General features: G+C 47.2%; 1 protein-coding gene across 1 annotated transcript in view; it reads left to right on the forward strand.

Moving 5' to 3' along the window:
- Window positions 1-11,609: 11,609 nt before the first annotated feature.
- CDC42BPG (CDC42 binding protein kinase gamma) overlaps window positions 11,610-25,690 on the forward strand; it is a 137,386-nt gene continuing 123,305 nt past the window's right edge. Inside the window, exon 1 of the mRNA XM_083165171.1 lies at window positions 11,610-12,887. Within this exon, the coding sequence (XP_083021297.1) occupies window positions 12,710-12,887 (178 nt within the window). The 5' untranslated portion in view covers window positions 11,610-12,709. The remainder of the gene's footprint in view (window positions 12,888-25,690) is intronic.

Genomic DNA, 25,690 nt, shown 5'->3' on the forward strand with positions numbered 1-25,690 from the left:
TTTCACTTTTTCTTTAGCCAACATGTGATGACAGACGGTATTTCATGCCCTACCATCCGCTAGGGTGTGTGTGGGAGAATAAAAAAGTGTGCTCAAAGCATGGCAAGTGCAGTGGCACACTTAAGCTGGGTACACATCTATACAATCCCTGTTTTCTTGCGACCCTTGTACTGTACTTTATTTGTACTTTTCATCTTAATTTCCAATAAATAATTCAATGTGTGTAATCGGTGTACTTACTGTGCCAGAGAGGGTTTCCTCAGGAACTTCAGGGGTGCGTGGTGTGGCGCATGGGGCAGCCTGTGCCGCAGCCATATTGCCGATGGAGTCCCTCGGCAGCTTTTGGTTCACTGTGAATGCCAGCAGATCATAGTACCAGAGCTTGGGCACATAAACTTGGTCTGTACCAGCCCCTAATTTCTTGGATCCCTCGACCTTGTTCAGCTCCTATTTGAACACTGTCCTCATGTTGGCAATCCTTCCCCGCACCCAATCAATGTTAGTGGTGGGGTAGTAAGGGTGGCAGACCTTCACCAACTCCTCCAGCGTGACAGCTCTCTTCTGCCTATTCGAGTAATCTCTGGATTTACTATTCCAGAGACAACTTTGGTCTCTGTAGGCCTCAATGAACTCCTTCATAAACTCCACGTTCTACTCTGCCATTCTCGAAATGTCTGTTCAAAAATAAAACATAATGGACATTACTTTCATGATACACACAACATACATCAATAAAGCATTTGTCATAACAACAATAAACTGTGGTTGAGTACTCACCAAATGAAAGCGTGAAAGGAAGAGTGTGTATTCTGTTGTTCACGTCCATGTATTTCTCCAGAGTGAAGATTCTTTTGTGTCGCACGCATAGAAAACCTGTTGCACGCGTGCAGAGAAAACTGTGTGATTAGTTAATAAAGCTCAAATGTCCTGCCCATGCACGTGTTCAGTGGCACAAACAATGTGCCTTGAAGGAGCCATGTACTGCTCTCACATCACAAAACTGGCTTTTGACCCTGTATTTGAAAACCACTATAAAGATGGGGTACACGACAGCCGGCAAGGTGACTATGGACAGATACGGCAAACTGACTGTAGTCGCGTACCCCATCTTTATAGCAGTTTGCCGTATCTGTCCATAGTCACCCTGCCTATAGCAGCCGGCAGGGTGACAAGGGACAGATACGGCGAACTGCTATAAAGATGGGGTGCATGTATATTATGATTATTTATTTAATTATACATGGGGACAGGTGAACACTTCTTGTGCTGTAGGAGACATTATGCAGCTATGGAACGCCCACATGGGCTTTGGCAGTATAGTCGCAAGAACGGGCAGCATATGGATGGAACGTGCGACTGCATTTTTGTTCCAATATGGGCCCGTCCTGTCAGATGAATATTAAAAAGCACTGAACCTTCTGACCGACCGAGTATGGATGGACAAGACTGTTTTAGGACGTTTATCGCACGTATAGAGGGAGTCGGGAAAGCGTCCGCACCTATACAATCTGGACGGCCGTCCCTCTGTCCCAGAACGGATTGTACACATCTATACAATCGTCGGGCCATTCTTCCGTTCTGGGAACCCCACGTATAATTAAATAAATAATCATAATATACATGCACCCCATATTTATAGCAGGTCGCCGTATCTCTCCCTAGTCACCCTGCCGGCTGCTATAAAGACGGGGGAAATCGGCAGGGTGACTATGGACAGATACGGCAAACTGTTATAAAGATGGGGTACGCGACTACAGTCAGTTTGCCGTATCTGTCCATAGTCACCCTGCCGGCTGTCGCGTACCCCGTCTTTATAGTGGTTTTCAAATACAGGGTCAAAAGCCAGTTTTGTGATGTGAGAGCAGTACATGGCTCCTTCAAGGCACGTTGTTTGTGGCACTGAACACGTGCATGGGCAGGACATTCAAACGCTATTAACCAATCACACAGTTTTCTCTGCACGCGTGCGACATGTTTTCGATGCTTGTGACACAAAAGAATCTTCATTCTGGAGAAATACGTGGCCGTAAACAACAGAATACACACTCTTCCTTTCACGCTTTCATTTGGTGAGTACTCAACCACAGTTTATTGTTGTTATGACAAATGCTTTATTGATGTATGTTGTGTGTATCATAAAAGTAATGTCCATTATGTTTTATTTTTGAACAGACATTTCAAGAATGGCAGAGAAGAACGTGGAGTTTATGAAGGAGTTCATTGAGGCCTACAGAGACCAGAGTTGTCTCTGGAATAGTAAATCCAGAGATTACTCGAATAGGCAGAAGAGAGCTGTCACGCTGGAGGAGTTGGTGAAGGTCAGCCACCCTTACTACCCCACCACTAACATTGATTGGGTGCTGGGAAGGATTGCCAACATGAGGACAGTATTCAAAAAGGAGCTAAACAAGGTAGAGGGATCCAAGAAATCAGGGGCTGGTACAGACCAAGTTTATGTGCCCAAGCTCTGGTACTATGATCTGCTGGCATTCACAGTGGACCAAGAGCTGCCGAGGGACTCCATCGGCAAAATGGCTGCGGCCCAGGCTGCCCCATGTGCCACAGCACGCACTCTGAAGTTCCTGAGGAAACCCTCTCTGGCACAGTAAGTACACAGATTACACACACTGAATTATTTATTGGAAATTAAGATGAAAAGTACAAATAAAGTACAGTACAAGGGTAGCATGTCATAACAATTTAGCAGATCATGTAATCATGCCAATCCACTGCGCCTACACCATTAAAGTACTGCAAGTACTCCTCTTTGGTCAATTTTGCACGCATAGTAGCATTTCTTGTATTTAGATTGGTCTCCAAACATGTTAATCCTACTGGCTCCTCAACTATTTCACTGTCATCCATGCTTGAAACATTGGGGTGTGCAGACTGTGTTTTTCTGCGTAGATAGTTGTGCAGCACACAACAGGCCATAACTACCTTGTCTATTTTATCTAGCTGCAGATTTATGGCACTATGAAAAATCCTAAACTTATTGCTTAGTATGCCAAATGTATTTTCAGACGGTAATTAAAAATTCTGTGTCCGCTCTGGTAAATGAAGTCCATTGCTTTTAAGTTTGTCATGGAACATGGTCTTTTCCAAAGCCCCGCCATCAGACACCCTGCCATTTTTGCCAATGTCCACAAAGATGAATTCATATTTGGCATTGGCAATAGCCATTAAAACAATGCTAAAGAAGCCCTTATAATTGTAGAAAAAAAGATCCACTATTAGGTGGGTGCATGATGCGGATATGCTTTCCATCGATGGTACCACCACAATTGGGGAAATTCCAAAGATCCTTGAAATCTTAGGCAATAGCTTGCCACTCCTCAGTAGTCGTAGGGAACTGAAATATAGAAGTAAAGAGGTTTTAAAAAACAAATCAGTGATTTTGTTGTTACATTATGTTTTACAGCCTTCTCTATTGTGGAAGAGGAGTGTGCACAAACACTAGATGTGGCATTACAGCTGCCTTCACCCATCCATTGCTCTACGCCTACACCCACATCCAGCACTCAGCAAGCCATACAGCAGCCTGGAGGTCCATCGTGGAAAGGCCGTAAAAGACCAAGGCAGACTGCGGATACGTCTGCAGGGGCAAACGCAGGATTTTCAGACGGGGGTTTCCAGAGAGAGGCGGAGCAAAGCACGGAGATGGACACTTAGGTGACCCAGTATATGCAGAGTCAGTTAAAGTATTATAGATAGACCAAATGTATATAAATAATATATATATATATATATATATATATATATATATATATATATATATTTAACAGCAGTGTAGACCCCTGGGCATAGCAATGTATTGGGGCCCCTACCAATCCTCCAGCGGTAGGGGGTGCTATGAGTGGAAGCTTTGATGTCACGCAGGTGGTAGGGGGTATTATATCAACCGCTCAGCATGTAGGGCCTGGATCAGTAATTTCCACTAATTACCCCTTTACTGCACAGATGGTGGAAGATGGGGTGGAAGAAGGGGGCATTGGGCTGAATGAAGGGGCCCTGATACATAACTTCCAGGGTGGGAAAGGATGTTTAATACGCAGAGGAGGGATGTATAGTGGAGTGAGCTCATTATTCAGAATTTTTTGGTGGGAGAACAGCTTGCATCACTGCAGATATCTCCAGTTCCTGGAACTAAATTTCTTAGCTTTTAATGGAACTAAAAACTAGAGGATCCCACCTACCAAATGGTACTGGGGACTAGGGGATCAGAGTTCAGGAGGCAGAGCAATCTTCCAACGAGTATATAAAACTACATACCAGGTGTGTGGAGCTGGAGCAGTAACCAGCTGCTGGAAAGCTGATATCTCTGGTTCTGGGAACAGTAGAGACAAGCTTCTAGTGTTCCTCAAAGAGGGAGAGTCCCAGCTTTTGGAATATACCCTCAGAAAAACTCTAAGTCAGACAGAACCTGAAATATCTGACTGGGAAGAGCAATTAACAGGCTTGGATGGGGATCACTCCTTTGAAGTCAGATAGCTCCAGTTCCCCAGAGCCGATTTTAAAAATTCTTGTACCCATGAAAATAGGGGACCCTCAGCTTTCAGACTAGGGCACTTAGATTCCTGGGGGGGTTTCTGGGTACTCAGAACACCCCCCCCCCTGCGTGCGCTACTGGTCTGAGGTCATGACTCTGCAGATTCTGGGGTCTGACAATCGACTCATGGCATTGTACTGGGCCAGTGTCGGGACCCTTACCCGACAAACTCGCCTAACAGATGACCCCCCTATGCCATTGCAACCCACCAACCCTGCCCCAGTACCACACCACCAAATGTACCAGCCAGGTCATTATCCCCACTATCCCCAGTATCACACTTCTGGGCAACCATGGCAGCAACAAACTGGAGTACCACCAGTTTCATCCAGTGGTCCCTTCCACGGTTTGGGGGAAATACCATCTCCCTCCCAAACAGTAATGGATACAGATACTCCCCTCCATTACCAGCCACTTTAAGAAAATGTGATAGTTTGTAGTTGTTTTTCTATATTTATTATAAAGTTTTTATATTTATATTCTAAATATTTCAAAGTTTGTCAAGTTTACAATAAAAGATGTTACTTTAAAAATATTATTTGGTGTTCGTGTCTAAAATCCAGCCGGCAGGGTGACTATGGTCAGATACGGGTGGTAAGCATCTAAATTGTACTCAACCGTCTGTCTGTTGTTACCCAGTTTGTTTTATCACTGTCTATTATTGTAAAGCGCAACGGAATCTGCTGCGCTATATAAGAAACTGTAAATAAATAAAATCACATCGCAGATCAAATCGTATGCAAATATAGCATATGATTTGCATGCGATCAGCTGGGAAGTGCTGCTGTGAAACTACACAAGTACCGTAATTCTAAAATGGATAAATATAAGTAGTATTTTATATGAATTTGCAGTGATTACTCTGTAATAATAATAAATTCTTCAGAGTGGTAAAAGTCCATACACAATGGGCGATTATGTACAGCGATGACCTCTATCATCGCTGGGGGGAAAGCTGCTCACACTGAGCGGCTTTCTCCCCTGCCCGGAGCTGTTAGCGGTGGAGGGGGATGGGGCAACTACTCTACGCAGGGCCAGATCATAAAAATAAGTGACTTGCTGATAAGTGCCTCACATGTGCATTGGCCTCCAAGGAATCTTCCCTGTAAAGTCTATGGCCAATCCGCCCCTGGCTGGTCAGATTGGGGAACGCGGGGAACGCAGAGTCTGCATGCTGCAGATGGCTGAATATTGGGGTATGGGTAAAAACCGGACCAGACAGTACCCTGGAATACCGGACTGGCTCCATTTATCAATATCTGTCATTCTGGAACTTGTAGTGTCCGGTTCGGGGGTGCATTAGCGGGGGTGTCCTGTCCGGTGGGGCTACTGTGACACCTGTCACCAGGGAGAGGAGAACCTGGAGAATACAGCCTCCCTGCATGTTCCGGGGGAATAATCCGGACCACACGGGGAGGTTGTATTCTCCCCTTCCCCATGTTCCTGGTGAAAGTTCATGGACACCCCTGGACTGGACACTACAAGCTCCGGAATGCAGAATTTGATGTCCGTTCCGGTTTTTACTTAGTCACTGAATCTTGTGGGTCTGACCTGGACTTCCCAGCCAATTTACTGTAGGCTCCAGACCCTATAAACCAGGCATGTCCAAACTGTGGCCCTCCAGCTGAAACTACACATCCCAGCATGCCTTGCCATAGTTTTAGCCTTCCCTAATAGCAAAACTGTGGCAAGGCATGATGGGACTTGTAGTTTCACAACAGCTGGTGGGCCATAGTTTGGACATGCTTGCTATAAACTATCTGAGATCTGAGAGCGCTATATATATAAATCTGTAAGTTGTTTTTAGGATTCAAGCAACCAATAGTTTCTTTAAATTTAATCAGACGTCATGGCCTGGTTTACCACTGCTATGCAGATGATACACAACTATACCTGCCCTTTGGTCCAGTCACTGAGAACCCAATACCAACACTAAATGGCTGTCTAGCTGAGCTACAGGAGTGGATGAGTGCCAGTTGGCTGCGACTGAACCCTGATAAAACAGAGGTGCTTATTATAGGTCACAGGACAAGACTGCAGAAGAGCCAACCAACAGGACTCACGCTTGGGGGTGCAGAACTTCAAATCAGCCTCGCTCCAGCCACATAACACAGATTCTGTACTCCCTTCACTGGCTGCCTATAAGATGGTGAATCATTTTCAAGATTGGCTTACTCACTTTCAAGGCCCTACATGACCAGGGTCCAAGGTACCTGCAGCAGCTTCTGATCCCTTATTGTCCCACTCGATTACTGCGATCGGTTGATGAAGGACACCTCTCTGGGCACCCTCATCAGCTCCTATGGTTTTCATTACCACCTTTATGCTGATGATACCCTAATCTATCTCTCCTCCCCCGACTTATCCCCATCACTCCTGTCCAAGGTCTCCGAATGCCTCACGGCCATCTCAGCCTGGATGACCCAACACTTCCTGAAACTAAACATGGCTAAAACTGAACTTCTAGTCTTCCATCCCCCGAACATCCCCTCTTCTCCCACTATCTCCATCAGCATTGGTGAAACCGAGATCACGTCCACCGACCAAACGCGCTGCCTCTGTGTCATCATTGACTCCTCCCTCTCTTTCACCCCCCACATTCGTGCTCTCTCACAGTCTTGCCGCTTTCACCTACGCAACATCTCACGCATCAGACCATTCCTCTCCACTGACGCGACCAAAATTCTCATTCACTCTCTTGTCATCTCCCGCCTTGACTACTGCAACATCCTTCTCTCTGGGCTACCTCTCACCCACCTCGCACCTCTCCAATCCATTCTTAACGCTGCTGCTAGGCTCATCTTCCTCTCCCGCTGCTCTACCTCCGCCTCCCCCCTCTGTTTATCTCTTCACTGGCTCCCCATTCCTTTCCGAGTTCTCTTTAAACTCCTCACCACCACCTACAAGGCTCTCTCCTCCTCCACAGCTCCCTACCTCTCTTCACTGATCTCTATCCACACTCCCTCCCGTCCTCTTCGCTCCATCGCTGACCGCCGACTGACCTCTCACCTAATCACCTCCTCCCACTCCCGTGTCCAAGATTTCTCTCGCGCTGCCCCCCTGCACTGGAACAACCTCCCGCCACCCATCAGGCTATCTGATTCCCTTACCTCCTTCAAGCGCTCCCTCAAAACCCACTTTTTTCGACTAGCCTATCCCTCCTCCTAACCTCTTTTGATCCTCCTATCCTGCCTCCGTTCCCCTCTGTTCCTACTTATCCTATTGTATTTCGTTCGTCCACCCACCTATTTTTAGTATGTTAACTCTTATGAGCAGGGCCCTCCTTCCTCACGAACTCACCCTACCTCATTACCTTACCTGTGCTCCTGTCCTGTTCTTCCCTTCCTCTACTTCATCTTCAGTCTCCTTGACAATTTTGACACCTACTTCTGAACTGATGCTGATTTTAGTTCTACCAGCTATACCCCTATTTATACTGTATCTTTCAACACACCCTGTACGTTACCTTGTAATTTGTTTTTTTTTGTTTGCTATGTACGGCGCTGCGGACACTTTGCGGCGCCTTATAAATAAACGTACTACTACTACAGTACCAACAGTACCCAGAATTGCCCTGATTTCATCTGGGGGGTCGAGCTTTCAGCACTGTGGCTCCAACTCTATGGAACTCACTTCCCCGCTCAGTTGAGAAGCTTCCACTCTGAAAACATTACAAAAACAGACTCAAGACTTTCCTGTTCACCCAAGCATTTCACTAATGTCCCTTGTTAAGTTTGTTTTGTATTTTGAGCTGTAAAAGGCTAATGCAAGCACTTTGAGTCCTATTAGGAGAAAAGTGCTATATAAATAACATTATTATTATTATTATTATTATTATAAATTAATTTATGAGACCCAATATAAAGAAAATATCATAGAAAATTAGGTACTTACAGGGGCGTAACTAGAACTCTCTGGGCCCCATAGCAAAATTTGGAAAGGGCCCCCCTTTGTACAGGTTGACACACAGACACACATGGGTAGTGTGGGGATAAAAAGGTGGTACAGGGGGTCACACATAGGAAGGATGTAGAGTGGGGGGATGAGGGTGGAAGAGGAGACAAGGTGCTATACATGGGAATAGGGGGTGCAGGAGGTAATACACCAGGTATGATTGAGGGTTGAGGGGGGTCACACACACGCACAGAGGAAGAGGGTCGGTTGGTCATAAGATTTCATGCACACACAAGTGATCACACGGGGTACAGGGCTCCATAGGCACTTACCAAGGAAGGGAGGCCCGTGGATTCAAACATAGGGTGAAGGGGAAACCAGGCTGGACTGACCTATGCTAAACAGCTGCACTTCATGATGGTGGCCCTATACGGAGGCACAGTGTCATCCCTGTGCGGGAACTGGAGGCAGCCCCAGCGCTGCATCCCCAGCGCTGCATCCCCTCATGGTGCGGCTGCTGGTACTGGAGGAGGCCGGGAGCTGCAGGTTCTGCTAGGCGGGGAGGGGGCGGCGCAACCTCTCTGACGTCTGGGGAAGAGGGCGGCGCAGGTCACAGACGGTGAGGCTTACTTCTCCGGCGTCTGGTTTGGGGAGAAGAGGGTGGCTGACATCCCGGCGTCCGGGGGGGGGGGGGGGGGGGAGAGGACGACCACGACTCACACATCTTCTGTGGGGGCTGCAGCTGCCGCTGCCTCTGCACACAGTCATAGTGTGGTGTAATTGGGTGCAGAGGGAGCAGCGGGCCCTACCGACAGCTCGGGCCCCATAGCAGCTGCACCCCCTGCACCCTCGGTAGTTCCGCCACTGGGTATTTATGTAGTTTCATGGCAGCAGTTACGTAGTCAGCGTAGTGTCCCTGTCAAAATCAGCAGCCAGCGTAGTCAGCTTGTGTCTGAGACTGTGTGTACAATCGCGCCTATCCGGAGCTTACGCAGTTAGCGTAGTCAGTCAGCATTGTGTCAGCGCTTATTACATTGTGTGGGAACCATTGACAATTTTTCACCTGCCTGACATGACAGGTGTGAATGTGTTCCTGAAACACCCCCACTATCCACGCCAGCCTGAAGCGTGGCGAGCGCACGCGTTCTCCCGACCTGTTCATACCCCCACTATCCCCATCGGCGTGGAGTTGATCTTATAAAGTGTGGCGAGTGCAGCGAGGGGACACGGATTACTTGTATTCCGCATCCTTTCTCCACGCTTCTGGCTCATTTTACGCGTCCGCTTGCCAGGCTTCAGGCTCAGTGGCTTGCTGCTCTCGCCACTCTTTGTAAAATCAACTCCACACCGACGTGGTAGTGGGCAGGGCCGGTGCTAGGGTGTCCGGCGCCCTCCTGCAAACCATACATTTTGCGCCCTTTCACATTGCCATTGCAACAAGCTGCAGCCTGATTGTGGGAGTGTATGCAACATGCGATCCTATGGAGGATCTCGGGTGCATGTACATGTATGCATGCACCATCTCAGTGCTGTGTCCGCAAAATGTTGCAGGCACTAAAGGTCCCCATACACGGTGCGAGAATCGCATACGTTATGGGCTAGATCGCATCGCACGGCATACATGCAATGTGTGTGCGATGCGATCCTAAAGCAGTACAAGTATGTGCAGCACTCGTGAATGAGGGGGAAAGGAGGGGAGAGAAGGAGGAGATGGAAGAGGGGAGGAGATAGAGGGAGCGGAGTGTTGAGGACTGGCAGTGGCACTGGCACAGCACACTGAGAAGAGGGAAGGAAGGGGAGGCGGCGCTGCTGCCTGTTCGTCATTTGATTGACAGCTGACAGGTGCAGGGAGCAATGGGTAGGGGGCGGATCCGGACATGACATGTCATCCAGGCATTTACAGACAGCGCTACATGCCTCAGCGCAAGTGTCCATGAGGAAGAGGGGGCAGGTCGCAGGAGGAGGACAGTGTGTGCAGGGAGCTGCTCAGCCTCTCCATACTGCCGCCTGCTGTCAGACAGGTGCTGCGGGCGGTGTGCAGGAGGCAGTGACAGTGAGGGCTGGGAGGGAGGGAGCGCCTTTTCAGCATGGCGCCTCCCTGCTTTGCAGGAGCTGCTGAGTGTGTAGCGCCGGCCCTGGTAGTGGGGGTATGAGGTTGGGAGGATGCGTACTGTGTACCTTCGCCACGCTTCGGGCTGACGTGGATAGTGGGGGTTTGAAATGGAGGCATTTGGCAGTATGTAATATGGAGCACTTGCAAATGTGTCCTTTATTGTGCATGAGACGCACTTGCGCACCGCACCCCCCTGTGTGCATAAGACGCACGCGCTACTGAACCCCAAACCCTGACAGTCTCCTTGAAGCAGACACGGGCAGGGTTTCTGTACCCTGCCGCAGAAATTACTGAGACGCACAAGCGTATGAGACCCTCGTGCGTCTCAGGCAGATGAAGCACCTCTCTGGCGGCGCCCGCATGATCGCCTCTCCGCCGGCGTCCGCCAGCGCAGGGGATCTGGCGGTTACCGGCGCTGTGTGTGAGGCGCTCATGGGACACCGAGAACAGAGCTGCAGCTCCCGGGGACAGTCAGGTGACTACGCTGCCTGACCGGGACACTACGCAGGGCCGTTGCCTGCCGCCATGGAACTGCACAAGTACCTAAAATTATTTTATTCTAAACAAAATAGGAAAGGATATAGAGAGAAATAAAAAAAATATGAACTAATTAAATATTCTAATAATTCTTTAAAATGTCCAATAAAATGTACTAAAAGGAAACAGCATATATATATATATATATATATATATATATATATATATATATATATATATATATATATATATATATATATATACACACACATACTGTACAGAGGGAGGCAGCAAAAGTTGCCCAACACTTCCCCAGCAGTGAACCATTCCCTCACCAGCGTGCCAGAATACTTTACTTAAATGTTGCCAACTATATATCATAAGTGCCAGCCTATAATCAAAGCATCAGGACAGATCTAGAACGCTATATTAATTACCACGTGACTTTTGTTATGCAGTAATTAACTAAATTTTAGTATGCTGCAATAACTGTCAATCACAGTGGAAAGAAGGTGGGCTTCCAGGTGTGCACGACCGGGCGTGCCAGTGCTGCCCGTAGCTACGCCCACTCCAGTGTCTGGGCGTGGCCTACACAGGTGAGGACAGAAGCAACCGATTGCAGCAACTACAGGAAGGGATCAGCCTGCGCCAGAGCACTATAGGTGCACGATAGCACTCACATCTGCGGGATATATAACTTACATACATACATACATGCAGTATAGGAAGGAACATGGTAGAGCATAGCTGCGTATTACATGCATGATGAGGGGACACACAAAACACACTGCTGGAAGAATCGTTTGCTTTTAAGGAGGTGAGTGATTGAGTCAGTGAGTGAGAGTCAGTGAGTGTGTGCTATGGAAGCATTGCTGGGAACTACTGTGTTTTAGTTTGTGTGACAAAGTGATAGTTTGTAGCTATATATTCTGTAAAAAGAGCCACCATAATCTTCACTGACTTTGTGGGATGTTCACACTGTGTGACATGTAAGGGAAGCTCATTGTGTCATTATGAGCTTGTGTCAATCACAAAGCACTGGTGCCACTGTATGTCAGTGTTACAGTCTGTATGCATTGTGCATTGTATGCATGACGCCTGGGGAGAGTGCTGCTGGGTGTATGGGTGACACATAAGGTATGTCTTTCTGTTGCTACAAATGGCTGCTGTTTACAATAGAGAGATAATAATAAATACAGTACTTTTGTATGTGCAGATGCTTTGGAAAGTGTATGTGACTTTCACATTGCACCCACAATTTACACATTAAGTCAGTTGTATAAAGGGTCGCACATTTAAATCTAAAGCATTAAAAAAAATCTAATATTTGCACAAAGCTACATCCATGTCATTGTAGGTAAACAGCACTTTGTAAGTGAACATACAATAGAAATTATACGTATTACTTGCTGGAAAACATTTCCAACATTTCAAGTCCGCTGCTAATTTTTCCACTACTATTTATATATTCAATTGTATTGGGGGCTAGCATTCTGGAGACACCTTTTTAAGGTTGAGAAGATTCAAAGACACTTCAGAGGAGCATTACTCCATCTTTAAGACTTGATACTCTCCCAGTGTCCTTGCATGTAGGGGATACCCACTTCTTCTGGGGTACAATCAGCTGGTACATTCCCAGTTCTGAAAAAAACAATTGGTAAAGTCCAGCTCTCAGGATGTCTGTGGAGAAGAGACTGAAGGAACTTGAGGACATGTTTCTCAGAGGCCCGTACGGAACTGGTTGTGACTCTTTAAGTATGGAGACCCTTCTAGATGTACTCATCTGCCTGTGTCAGGAATGCAATGCAGCACCTCTCCGGCGGGACAAGAACGTGACCGAATTCCTGTCCTGGGGTAAGAGATTGCATTCAGGCCTATTCCTTGTTGTTCAGTATCACCTGTGTGTAGATGACATGGCTTATTATAGACAACTGGATAATGTTGACATTACTCGGGAACCTTTTTTGGATAATATCAAAATAATTTCTGAACAAACATGCGACAGTGTTAGGGTTGGGTGTTGTCTATTAATATATAACCTTTTGTAAACTCAGGGCTTCAGGGAAGAAAAAAAAAGCATAGAAAAGCTGAAAGCACTCATTTGGATATGTAATGAAATTAGAACTGGTCACTACACATATCACAGTGGTAAGAGTGTCACCTTTTTAGATTTTGTTATTTTTGGCAATTCCGATGGAAATTGCCTTTACAATACAGGGTCAATCTTTATATTATCCAGAGTTACCCAAATAATGCCAATCTGGTGACATATTTCGTTAGTCAGTGCATGTAATAAATGAGGTTTTGTTTGACAAGGTTTTCTCTCCATTTAGGGATACGATCATTGGGTCACAAGCATGATGGTTGACATGGGTTTGGTCGACGGGGTCATTAGGTTGACATGGATTGTGTCGAGAGTCAAAAGGTTGACATGGGGTTTTTCACAAATTTGGCATGGTGGGAGAATAAAATAGTGTGCCCGACGCATGGCGTGCGCAGCGGGCCATGCGCTGGGTTGTGGTGCTTCGTTTCAATGTCCATGTTGACTGTGTTGACATTCGGGACAAACAAATGAGAAAAACCCCATGTTGACCTTTCACTGTCGACCTAACCCATGTTGAGTGAGACTCGTGTTGACCTAGACTCATGTCGACCAACATTGTTGTGACCTAATGGTCCATACCACTTATTTATTACTGTATATAACACAGGGATTATTTTCTACAGATACTTGTCTTTTGTTGATCATTTAAAACAAGAAACTCTCTTATTGAATATTCCTTTTGTTATAGTATCAATCTAGCACGATCGTGTGCAGGTACAGTAGCTTACCCTGTGCCCACACTTTCACATTGCGCTGTCTATTATCAGTGCATAGAGCAGCACTGCACCAGTTTAAAAGTAATGTATTGTTTTTCTGTAATGTCTCAGCTTACTAAGGGGTAAATCAAAGTAGCCGATAGGGTGTGACATTATGTCACCATGTGACATCATTGTCACCCAACCTATCTCCCGACCACAGCTTCTTGGGATCGGTATCTTTGAAATTCCCTTTGGTTTAGACCTGTCTATCTGGCTTCTTACACCTTGTAATTGTTTCTCATGCTTGTTCCTCTTGGTTTGGCGCCGCTTCCTGAGTCTCGCATCAGGATACCAATTTTATGTGTGTGGAAATATTTCAGAATTATTTCTTTGTAATCTGTTTATGCTACTTAGCAGGGCCGGCGCTACCCACTCAGCAGCTCCTGCAAAGCAGGGAGGCGCCATGCTGAAAAGGCGCTGTCTCCCTCCCTGCTCTGCTAAAGCTGCCTCAACCCTCACTGTCACTGCTCCTGCATGCTGCCCGCAGCGCCTGTCTGACAGCGGGCAGGCGGAAGTATAAAGAGCTGCTCCCTGCACCGTGAGTACACACAGCCTGCACGCCGCCTGCAGTGCCTGTCTGACAGCGGGTGGCAGTTTGGACACAGTCACTTGCGCTGAGGCATGTAGCGCTGTCTGTGAATGCCTGGATGACCTGTCATGTCTGGATCCACCCCCTACCCTGTGCCTGTCAGCTGTCAATCAAATGACGAACAGGCAGCAGCGCCGCCTCCCCTTCCTTCCCTCTTCTCAGTGTGCTGTGCCAGTGCCACTGCCAGTCCTCAACACTCCGGCCCCTCTATCTCATCCCCTCTTCATCCTGTGTCCATCTCTCCCCTACTTTCCCCCTCAGTCACGAGAGGGGTGGCCATACACGCTGCAATAGCAGCGTGCGATGCGATGTGCACTCCTGCGGGCATCGCACAGTACAAAGAGTATGTGCTGCACATACTTTTTGTACTGCTTTCGGATCGCATCACACACACATTGCATGCATGCCGTGCGATGCGATCTAGCCCATAACGTATGTGATTCTCGCAGCGTGTATGGGCACCTTTAGTGCCTGCAACATTTTGCGGACACAGCACTGAGATGGTGTATGCATACATGTACATGCACCCGAGATCCTCCATAGGATCGCATGTTGCATACGCTCCCACAATCGGGTTGCAGCTTGTTGCAATGGCAATGTGAAAGGGCGCAAAATGTATGGTTTGCAGGAGGGCGCCGGACACCCTAGCACCGGCCCTGCTACTTAGAAATGGCTTTAAAGTAATACAGGTAGGGGGCAATAAAATGATTTTGTTAATATTTTCTTTAATAATATCTCACTCAATGCGCTCAGATGTTTACAGCTGTCAAATTGATATTACAAAAATGATTCTAACTGTCTCGGCAAAGGCCCGCCATCCACTAGTGGGAGGTATCCCATACGATGTATCATAAGGGCTACAAGGTGCAACAAATATTTATGACAGCCCGTCTTATCTGCGATTGTGAGGTGCACAGGAACCCTGCATCACAACTGCATGAAAGGACCCACGACATGACACTTTTCATGCGATCCGTCGCAACAATACATCCTGGCGATCAGCGAAAAAGGGGGCGTGTCCAGGTAAACGACATGGATTGTCGACGTTTGGCCGTGTTCGCGACAATTCATGGCCGTTATCGACAAAACAGTCCTGACCGCTTTTAAAGTAGGGCCTATTCTGAGGATCTGCCTCTTCAATAATGTCGGGCAAGGTCAGCATTGAATAGGCGCCTGCCGCTATTTCCCCTGTCGGAAGGGATTGAATACCCACCTTAATCTATCTGTACACACCTGTCTAATCTGCATATGCTGAACAATCTGATGAAAGGATTGTGCCACAGCACACACTTCTAAATTGGTCTGGTGATTGGCTATTTAGTCTGACTTCTTTTTTTTTTTTTTTTTCTGCAGGTTTTAAAAATCTTTTCACAAAACCAATTTATAATTGAATGAGACCAGAGGTTGTGTGATCATTACTCCAATGTCTGACCAGTAGGTCAGTCAGAGGCTGCACTGAATGAGAATTGGACAAGTGTGTACCCAGCTGCACTGTCGTTAGAGCTAATTAAATAACCCAATTGCGAAGAGCCCATAACATACAATCTCAAATGAGTGTGGATTTGTCTAATTACCATTAGACAATGGAAGTAAATATCTGATTGACTAGCCTTGTTATCTAGCCAGATGTCGGAGGCAGAACAATATTTGGTCTGTGACCTGCACTGACAGAGTACTCATCCGAAAGAAGCCATGATAAATCTTCCTTAACCATGCAAAATACCTATTTTACTGCAAGGAAAAGTGGAACCTCTTTCTGGGTATTCCATAATGCTATATATTGTTACAGTTCCCATGGAGACAGAACGGAACCACCAGAGGGGGCATGCCTGATCCATGTAGTTGGTGATGTCACATAGTATGCAAGCCATGATCCCCCTCTGTAGTACCTTCCTCATCCCAGCGATAGACTTCCCATTAGATCAGGCATGTCCAATTATGGCCCTCCAGCTGTTGTGAAACTATAATTCCCATCATGCCTTGCCACATTTTTCCTATTATCGATTGCTAAAACTATAGCAAGGCATGCTGGGATGTGTAGTTTCACAGCAGCTGGAGGGCCACAGTTTGGGCATGCCTGCACTAGATACATGAGGCAGGTGTCTAGGGGCTGCTGAGCCTGCAGCTCACCCATACCCTCACTAGAGCCAATAATCCAGTTTGGTTTTCCATGTAGCAGTAGCAAGGGAAGGTAGGGAGGTCAGATTGTGATTTGCATGCAGCTGTGGGAAAAGTTGGGGCTACCCGCCTAATGGCGAAAGAGAAACGCTTCTGAGCACAACAGTGACGCTGTGCGGAGCCGCCAGTCACAGCTGCTGGGCAGCTCTGCGGCTGTCCTTCACTGCTGTTATCACATAGGCTGAGAGTTGTGTTCTGCATACCTACCAACGTTCTGGGTGTCCCACTGATCGTGAGCCATGTCTTCCATCTGCCATCACTGTGGGGGCATGCCCAGAACTCTGTGAGCTGCTGGCCATGCCCCCAGTCCCTCTTTCCCATGATTAGACTCTGTGCACATACTTAGCAGAGCAACGAGTATCTGGGAGTTTCCCAACTGCTCCAATCCCGTTTTTTGGAGGACTGTCCCACGTCCCAGCCATTGCCGACAGCATCTACTCCCAGAGGCAGGGGGACAGTGGACATCAGCACTGGCCAAGCTCCCAACAGCTATGAAAATGGGGGCATGGCCTTGCAATTGCGGCATTCCCGTGAGGCCATGCCCCCTTTCCGGGAGCTCTGTCTGGAGATGGTAAAATATTTGGAGGTATGCCAACTTGGGGGAGGGGTTTGATGTGTCTTGGGGATGGTCTGATCCCCAGATTTGCCTTCTGCCTTACCCTCGTAATACATTTTTTCCCCCCTCTCACATATGCAGTAACAAGTGTTAAATCTGCCTACTTTTTATAGCAACCATTTTTTCACCCAATACAACCCTTGTAGTTTTTTATTTTATCTCCCTCCTGCTCACCCCTATGGCAACACGTTTATCCTGCTCACCCCTATAGGAGCACATTTATCATCCTTCAGGGGCATGTTTCTCACCCCTACAGAAACAAATTCCTCTCTGATAGGAGCCCATTTCTGTCTGCTGCTTGGCCCTGGAGTAACAAAGTTTTCTCCCCTGAGCACCCTTATAGTACAGGTTGAGTATCCCGTATCCAAAATGCTCATGACCAGGAGAATTTTGGATAACGGATTATTCCGTATTTCGGAATATTTTAATATTTCAATGATGTATTTTGAAGTATCTTGCATTTATGCTGTATAAACACATAATATACACACAAATATATTTTATTACCACATAAAATACACACAAACATATTTTAATTGTTCAAAAAACAAGGTTTCAAAACGTGAAACAAAATGTGTACTATCTCAGCACTGAATTTGAATGCCAAGCAATCATTGTCTTGCACATATATAGTGCCAGTTACATATCATGTCCCCAGTGATGCTGTTACATATGTCCCCAGTCAGTGAGTTTTTAGCAAAAAAAAAATTTTTTTTCACTTTCTGGAATGTCCATAATTCGGATAACGGATATTCGGATACGGGATACTCGACCTGTAATACTTAACAGACCCCCACCGTCTCCCCATAACCCTGTAGCTCCACATTTATTCTTGGTGAGTCATGCATGTACCATAGACTGGAAGCCCTAATAGAATCAGATGATTTTATTAAAAAAAAAACATACATGTGGTCTGTAGGACCAAGGATTGGGGCAGTACCAAAACTATGCTAGTTACCACATGTCTGCTATTTTCATAGCACTTTGTAATGGCCTTAAGGTATTCATCTGTATGGTCGGTCTCTGCAGATTAATGTTCCTCCTATACAAATTCTTCTAGACTGGGCAGAATTCTACGCTTTGCAATTAATGGTTGAGCACTGATTATTACATTTGAATAAAATGATGGGACTAAATGGTTTAGCCCTAGATAAACAGGAGCGGTCATGCATCAATAGAGGCCACGGTATAGCATGGCTTGTTCATAATTGTACCACTATAATGAAATGAGCTATGTGCTCTGTTGCTTAAAATTGGCTTGTACATGCCATCAAAAATGTTCCTCCCTCTGTAGTTCTCAAGTTTGTTCCTTTGAAAACAAAATGAGGTTTCTGCTGCCTGTCCTGCGTGTGATCCGCCAGAGCTTGTTTTTCAGGTAGAACATGTCCATGCAAAACCCTGGAGAATGTTTAGTTCTCAGACAAACTTCTTGAGGCCCTAATGAAAAATGTTTTGGATTTATGGCTGTGTGACTGTTGTAGATCAGATGCATGACACTGGCTCTTGCAGCTTCACTGTCTTTATAGCTAGATCCCTGCTTAAGGTAGCCATTGTTAAAGGAATATCCCAGCATCCCTGTTTCATCATATATAGGGGGTTATGCAATCCCGGATCACGGCTGTCTGTCCCTCCAGCCGGCCGTGATCCTGGCCCGTTTGCGGTTTGCCTGAGCAGATCGGCAGGTGGTATTCAGTGTCCGAAAAAAGGGGCGTATGTTAGCATAAATGGGCGTGAATTGACAATATAAGGCCGGGATTGCGACAATTGTCAGAACAGGCCTGATGGCTTTTAAACTCGGACTCGTTCTGCCGTGATCCCTCTTCAATGCTCCCCCTTCTAAAATAGCAACGGATGGTTGCATATCCCCATGATTTCTACCTTTTAAAATGTCCTTTTCCTCTAACTTTTTTTTTTTTGCCTACAGTACATGGTACAAAATGATGTAAAATGATTGCCTACTTCTGGATTCTCCCTTTCTGTGAGAAACAGGAGGATCTGTAGCTTCCACTTATTCACCCCCCCCCCCCCCCCCCCCTCTAAATATGTGATTCATCGTGCCCTATACACAGGGATATTTTTCAGTAGGCTCCAGCAGGATCTGAGGCCCTTATTCTAGTTCACTCTTTCTGACAAAATATTTCTTAGATGGACAAAACCATGTGCACTGCAGGTGAGGCAGGTGTAAAACCCCACCCAAATCTAATTATCTCTGCACAAGTAACACCTGCCTCACCTGCAGTGCACATGGTTTTGTCCATCTAAGAAATATTTTGTCAGAAAGAGTGGTACTTGTATACCTTCACGGCTCCCATCGCATGCCATATGTAGTGGCATGCGATGCGATTTTTTTCCTGTGTTTTTTATGCATTTGTTATAAAAATCACATGCCATGCGATGGCAGGCGATTCTGATCACAAATGCATCCAAATGCATTTAAAGTAGTAGCAAACATGTTAAATGCATTTCAAATGTCATTTTTCACACTGTACCACCCCCACTATCAACGCCAAACCAAAGCGTGGCGAGCGAAGCGTGGCGAGCGGGCGGCGGTACGCGTCCTACGACCTTTTCATACCCCCACTATCCACGTTGGCGTGGAGTTGAGAATAGAAAGTGTGGCGAGCGGACGCGGATACCTTCACAGCTATCCGTGTCCCCACGCGGGGCTTGCTGCGCTCGCCACGCTTCGGGCTCGGTGGCTCGCAGCGAGCCACCGAGCCCGAAGCGTGGCGAGCGCAGCAAGCCCCGCGTGGGGACACGGATAGCTGTGAAGGTATCCGCGTCCGCTCGCCACACTTTCTATTCTCAACTCCACGCCAACGTGGATAGTGGGGGTATGAAAAGGTCGTAGGACGCGTACTGCCGCCCGCTCGCCACGCTTCGGTTTGGCGTTGATAGTGGGGGTGGTACAGTGTGAAAAATGACATTTGGAATGCATTTAACATGTTTGCTACTACTTTAAATGCAGCGCTCACCACACTTTCTGTTCTCAACTCCACGCCGACGTGGATAGTGGGGGTATGAAAAGTTTGTAGGACGCGTACCGCGGCCTCGCTGCGCTCGCCACGCTTCGGGTTGGCGTTCATAGTGGGGGTGGTACAGTAACAAATGCCCTTTGGGGTGCATTTAACATGATTTTAACACGTCAATGATTTCTGTGAAAAATGACATCGCATCACATCGCATGCGATGGCATGCAATGCGATTTTTTTCCTATACGATCCCCCATCGTGGGAGCCGTGATACTACACAAGTACCGAAAGAGTGAACTAGAATAAGGGCCTCAGAAGGGCCTCAGTTCCTGCTGGAGCCTACTGAAAAATAGCCCTGCCTATACAAATGTTTGCATAGCCAGCAGCCACTAGAGGGCACCCAATGGAGCTACAGTATCTGCTATTCAAATGGCGCTCCATTCCGGTGCATCCGGCTGATTGCACCAGCGTTTTAGCTCACACCCCACACGGGTTGTGAGCTAAAGTTTGCGAAAAGTCATATGTTTGAATGCTGAAACGGGAGCTTTCACGACACACTCATTAGTTTGTTTGTGTTTAGCCTCTATGCGCGATCAGCACAGAAAAAACATCAGTTGCATATCCCCCCCGTGATCTCTTGTTGCTTAAGATGGACGATCGGGTGCGATATTACCATTTAATATGCCCATTGTATTTTATCCCTCATCTTGCCCACTAGGAAATGATTGGAATGCGGGAGAGCCACCCACTGTAATAGGGGAGTCTTCCACACCTAGGGTTCGGTTTTGGGGCCCATTTTGTTTAACATTTTTATTAACGATATTGGGATAGGGTTACTCAGCAATGTATCCATCTTTGCGGACGATACAAAACTTAGCAAAGTCATCAAATCATCAGAAGATGTCACCATGCTTCAAAATGATCTTGCAATTCTAGATGAGTGGGCAAAAAAATGGAAGATGAGGTTCAATGTAGATAAATGTAAGGTTATGCACCTTGGGAGACACAACCAGTGTGCAAGTTACAACCTTAGCGGAGAGGAACTGGGTAATTCCATACTTGAAAAGGATCTAGGAGTCCAAATAGACAGCAAACTGGGATGTAGTGCCCATTGTAATTAGCTACAAAAAAGGCCAGCAAAATTCTGGCATGTATTAAGAGGGGGAGGGGAATGGAAACTAGGGACTCAAGGGTAATTATGCCACTATATAAAGCATTGGTGAGACCTCACCTCGAGTACGGAGTACAGTTCTGGGCCCCACACTATAAAAAGGACATCATAGAATTAGAAAAAGTCCAGGCGAGCAACAAAGCTTATTAAGGGAATGGAGAATTTAAGCTACGGTGAGAGATTAAGCAATGTGGGACTATTTACATTAGAAAAGAGACGTTTAAGGGGGGACATGCTCAACATGTACAAGTATATCAAGGGCCAATATAAGGAACTGTCACACACCCTCTTTTCTACTAGAAAGGAATCTAGGACACGAGTATATATTAGAAGAAAAAAGATTTCATTCAGCTAGTAGAAAGAATTTCTTTACGGTCAGAACAGTCAAACTCTGGAACTCTCTTCCCAGAGAGGTGGTAACGGCTGGCTCATTAAATGCATTCAAGGCAAAGTTGGACAAACATTTACTGGAGAAAAACATCCATGGGTACAAATAAGAAATATAATTTGTCTGTAAAATATCAGAACCTACCAAATCAGCAATGGATATCTATACCAGGTTGAACTAGATGGACGCAAGTCTTTTTTCGGCCTTACCTACTGTGTAACTGTATATACGCACACATTTATGTAAAAAAAAAAAAAGGCATAAAGGACACTGGGGAATGCAGATATTGGATGTATTAGATGGCAAATACAACATTAAGCTGCCCATTTACGGTTTATAGGGGCTTAGACTCGATAAACAGAAATTCTTAATGCTGCTATTAATACCGCATCCAGGAACATCCCTACAATGTGTAGACATCATGTTGCAGACCTACTGCACATGCGTGGCCATTAGACAGTTCATGCACCTTGTATGCATTCTAGCACCCGCCATCTTTGAAAACCCATGCAGTTCCTCCTCCCTGCCTGCGGTGTCTCACTGCCTGCTGTGGTGTTTCTAGCACAGGTCTGGTTTGCATATCAGTGCTGATATACAGACCACACTGTGCTAGAAGCACTACAGCAGACAGCGACACCCCAGACAGGGAAGACGAACTGCATGGGATTTCAAATCTGGCGGGTGCTAGAATGAACACTACATGCACCAGTGGCGGTTACCGGGGAGGGATCCTGACAATCCCTCTCCAGGTAAATTGTGCAATATGTAGCCCATAGACTAAAATGGCTAATGCCATCGCTTTTGTGATGGTACATACGAAAAGTGCAGCTGATATATCCCCCCCCCCCCCCCCCCTCTTCTTTGGACTTTTTCCAGTTCTGTGATGTCCTTTTTTTATAGTGCAGGGCACAGAATTGCACTCCATATTCTTGATGTGGTCTAACCAATGCTTTGTGCAGTGGCATAATTACATTTGAGTTCCTAGTCTCCATTTCCCTTTTTATGCATGCCAGTATCCTGTTTGCCTTATTTGTTGCTATATGACATTGAGCACTACACCCCAGTTTGTTATCTATATGGACTCCTAGATCCTTTTCAAGTTCTGAATTACCCAGTGCCTCCCCGCTTAGGTTATAGCTAGCACACTGGTTATGTTTCCCAAGGTGCATAACCTTGCATTTATCCACATTGAACCTCATTTTCCACTTTTCTGCCCACTTGTCTAATTTATTAAGACCGCTCTGAAGCGCGGAGATATCCTCGGTTGATCTAATTACTCTGCTCAGTTTTGTGTCATCAGCAAAGGTGGAAACATTGCTGAGTATACCCACCCCAATATCCTTAATAAATATATTCAATAAAAGGGGCCCTAGCACCGACCCCGGTACTTCTGTAGTTTCACGGCGCCGGAAGTGCAGAGGCTCGCGTGCCGCTCTAGCTATGAAACTTGGCAGCCTGCCAGAGGCTCTGTTTCACTGTGCGCGTGCCGCTGTAGCTGTACGTAAACAGCGTAGCGGCCGGCCAGCAGCAGCAGCAGCAGCGCTGCCCAGGCGCTGACAGGTCAATGTCACTGCCGCTCTAGCTCTGTCTGACTGAGCTCATGCCGCTGTAGTTGTACGTAAACAGCGTAGCGGCCGGCCAGCAGCAGCGCTGCCCAGGCGCTGACAGGTCAATGTCACTGTGGTACTTGTAGTTCCACAGTGAAATAGGCAGCACCTGGGCACCGCTGACAAGGGGGGTATGTTAAAGTGGACACCCCGGCACAGCGATGCCGGGGCTTCTAAACTGTACGCGAGATTCAGACGCAACTGCGTCTGAATCTCGAGCCGCTAAGAAGCCTGAAACCCACCCTCAGTGCCACTAGTGGACGCCACAGCTGTGGACCGTGTAAATCCCACTATCCACGCCCACCTGAAGCGTGGCGGTACGCGTCCTACGACCTTTTCATACCCCCACTATCCACGTCGGCGTGGAGTTGAGAATAGATTAGTGTGGCGAGCGCAGCGAGCCACTGAGCCCGAAGCGTGGTGAGCGGACGCGGATACCTTCACAGCTATCCGCGTCCCCTGGCGGGCTTCACAGGTGTCAGCGTCTGCTCGCCACGCTTCGGGCTCGGTGCGTGGCCAGCGGACGCTGACACCTGTGAAGCCCGCCAGGGGATGCGGATAGCTGTGAAGGTATCCGCTTCCCGTCGCGGGGCTCGCTGCGCTCGCCATGCTTCGGGCTCGGTGGCTCGCTGCGCTCGCCACACTAATCTATTCTCAACTCCACGCCGACGTGGATAGTGGGGGTATGAAAAGGTCGTAGGACGCGTACCGCCGCCCCTCGCGGGGCTCGCTGCGCTCGCCACGCTTCGGGTGGGCGTGGATAGTGGGATTTACACGGTCCACAGCTGTGGCGTCCACTAGTGGCACTGAGGGTGGGTTTCAATAGTGTTCCCATAGGGCCACGTCGGGAATCCAGGCTTTCCGGCTTCTTAGCGGCTATCTATGTGACTCAAGATTCAGACGCAGTTGCGTCTGAATCTTGCGTACAGTTTAGTGCCGGGGTGTCCACTTTAACATACCCCCGTTGTCAGCGGTGCCCAGGTGCTGCCTAATTCACTGTGGAACTACAAGTGACACTGACCTGTCAGCGCCTGGGCAGCGCTGCTGCTGCTGCTGGCCGGCCGCTACGCTGTTTACGTACAGCTAGAGCGGCACGAGCTTAGTCAGACAGAGCGAGAGCGGCACGCGCACAGTGAAACAGAGCCTCTGGCAGGCTGCCAAGTTTCATAGCGGCACGCGAGCCTCTGCACTTCCGGCGCCGTGAAATTACAGAAGTACCCCGACCCCTGTTGCACTCCACTTAGTACTGGTATCATATACTGCTCCGTTTATAGCCACTCTCTGTTCTCTATTACGCAGCCAGTTCCTTACCCATTTACAAATTCTTACCCCTAATCCCAGATCTTCCATTTTATTTATCAACCTCTTATGCTGAACCGTCTCAGAAGCCTTAGCAAAATCTAGGAAGACCACGTCTACTGCATTTCCATTATCAAGGTTGTTGCTGACATTCTCATAAAAGCCTACAGATGGAGCCCCTCCCATTACCGGCGCTCACCAGAGCATCCCCACTGGCGAGCGCTGGTGGAGAGGGACTCCAATAGGCATCTCACACACACGCGCGTCCCAGTCAGTCGGTGGCTTCAGGGAGACGGGCAGGCTTAGGGGGGTTTCGAGGAGGCGGTGGATAGCGGCAGGGAGCTCTGTTGCTTCCTGCTGGCGGGGCTGGTGATTCTATCGCCAGCATGAGAGGGACTCCATCTGTAGCTCACACCATAGCTGATACAGTGTATGGAAGCAAGGTAATAACACACGCATTTCACTGTCCTGTGCCGTGAGCAGTTCTGGAGTGTGCAGTCGGAGCCAGAGATTCTTTTTTAACACCCTGGGGCACTTCATATTGAAAACAGTTGGCATACGGTATCTCCTGTGTTCTGGCAATGACTCTGTAAGGTACTTTACTGTGATTTATATTTGTGCTCCACTGGGGACCGTGTAAATTATTCTTTTTTTTTTTTATGTGGGCGCAAATGTATTTTTATTTATTTTCCTGTAGGGGCCAGTGTCTGATTTATTTTTTTATTTTCTTGTGGGGAACTGATGGTGTACCTTGGCAATTTTAAAAAATCTTGTTGGTGTGCCGTGAGTTGAAAATCGCTGCTTTTACTGGTTACATTTTCAGCTAATACCCCTTTCACACCAGCCTAAATTCCCGGGTTGAGTCTGGGAACAACCCGGTACTACCTCTGGTGTGAAAGGTACCCGGGACAAATTACCGGGCTAATTTGCCGGCAGTCCAACCCTGCTATGAAGCAGGGTTGTTTCCGGGTTCAA

The sequence above is a fragment of the Crinia signifera genome, chromosome 11, assembly GCF_055691185.1.
Source record: "Crinia signifera chromosome 11, ASM5569118v1, whole genome shotgun sequence".
In the NCBI taxonomy this organism is placed as follows: Eukaryota; Metazoa; Chordata; class Amphibia; order Anura; family Myobatrachidae; genus Crinia; species Crinia signifera.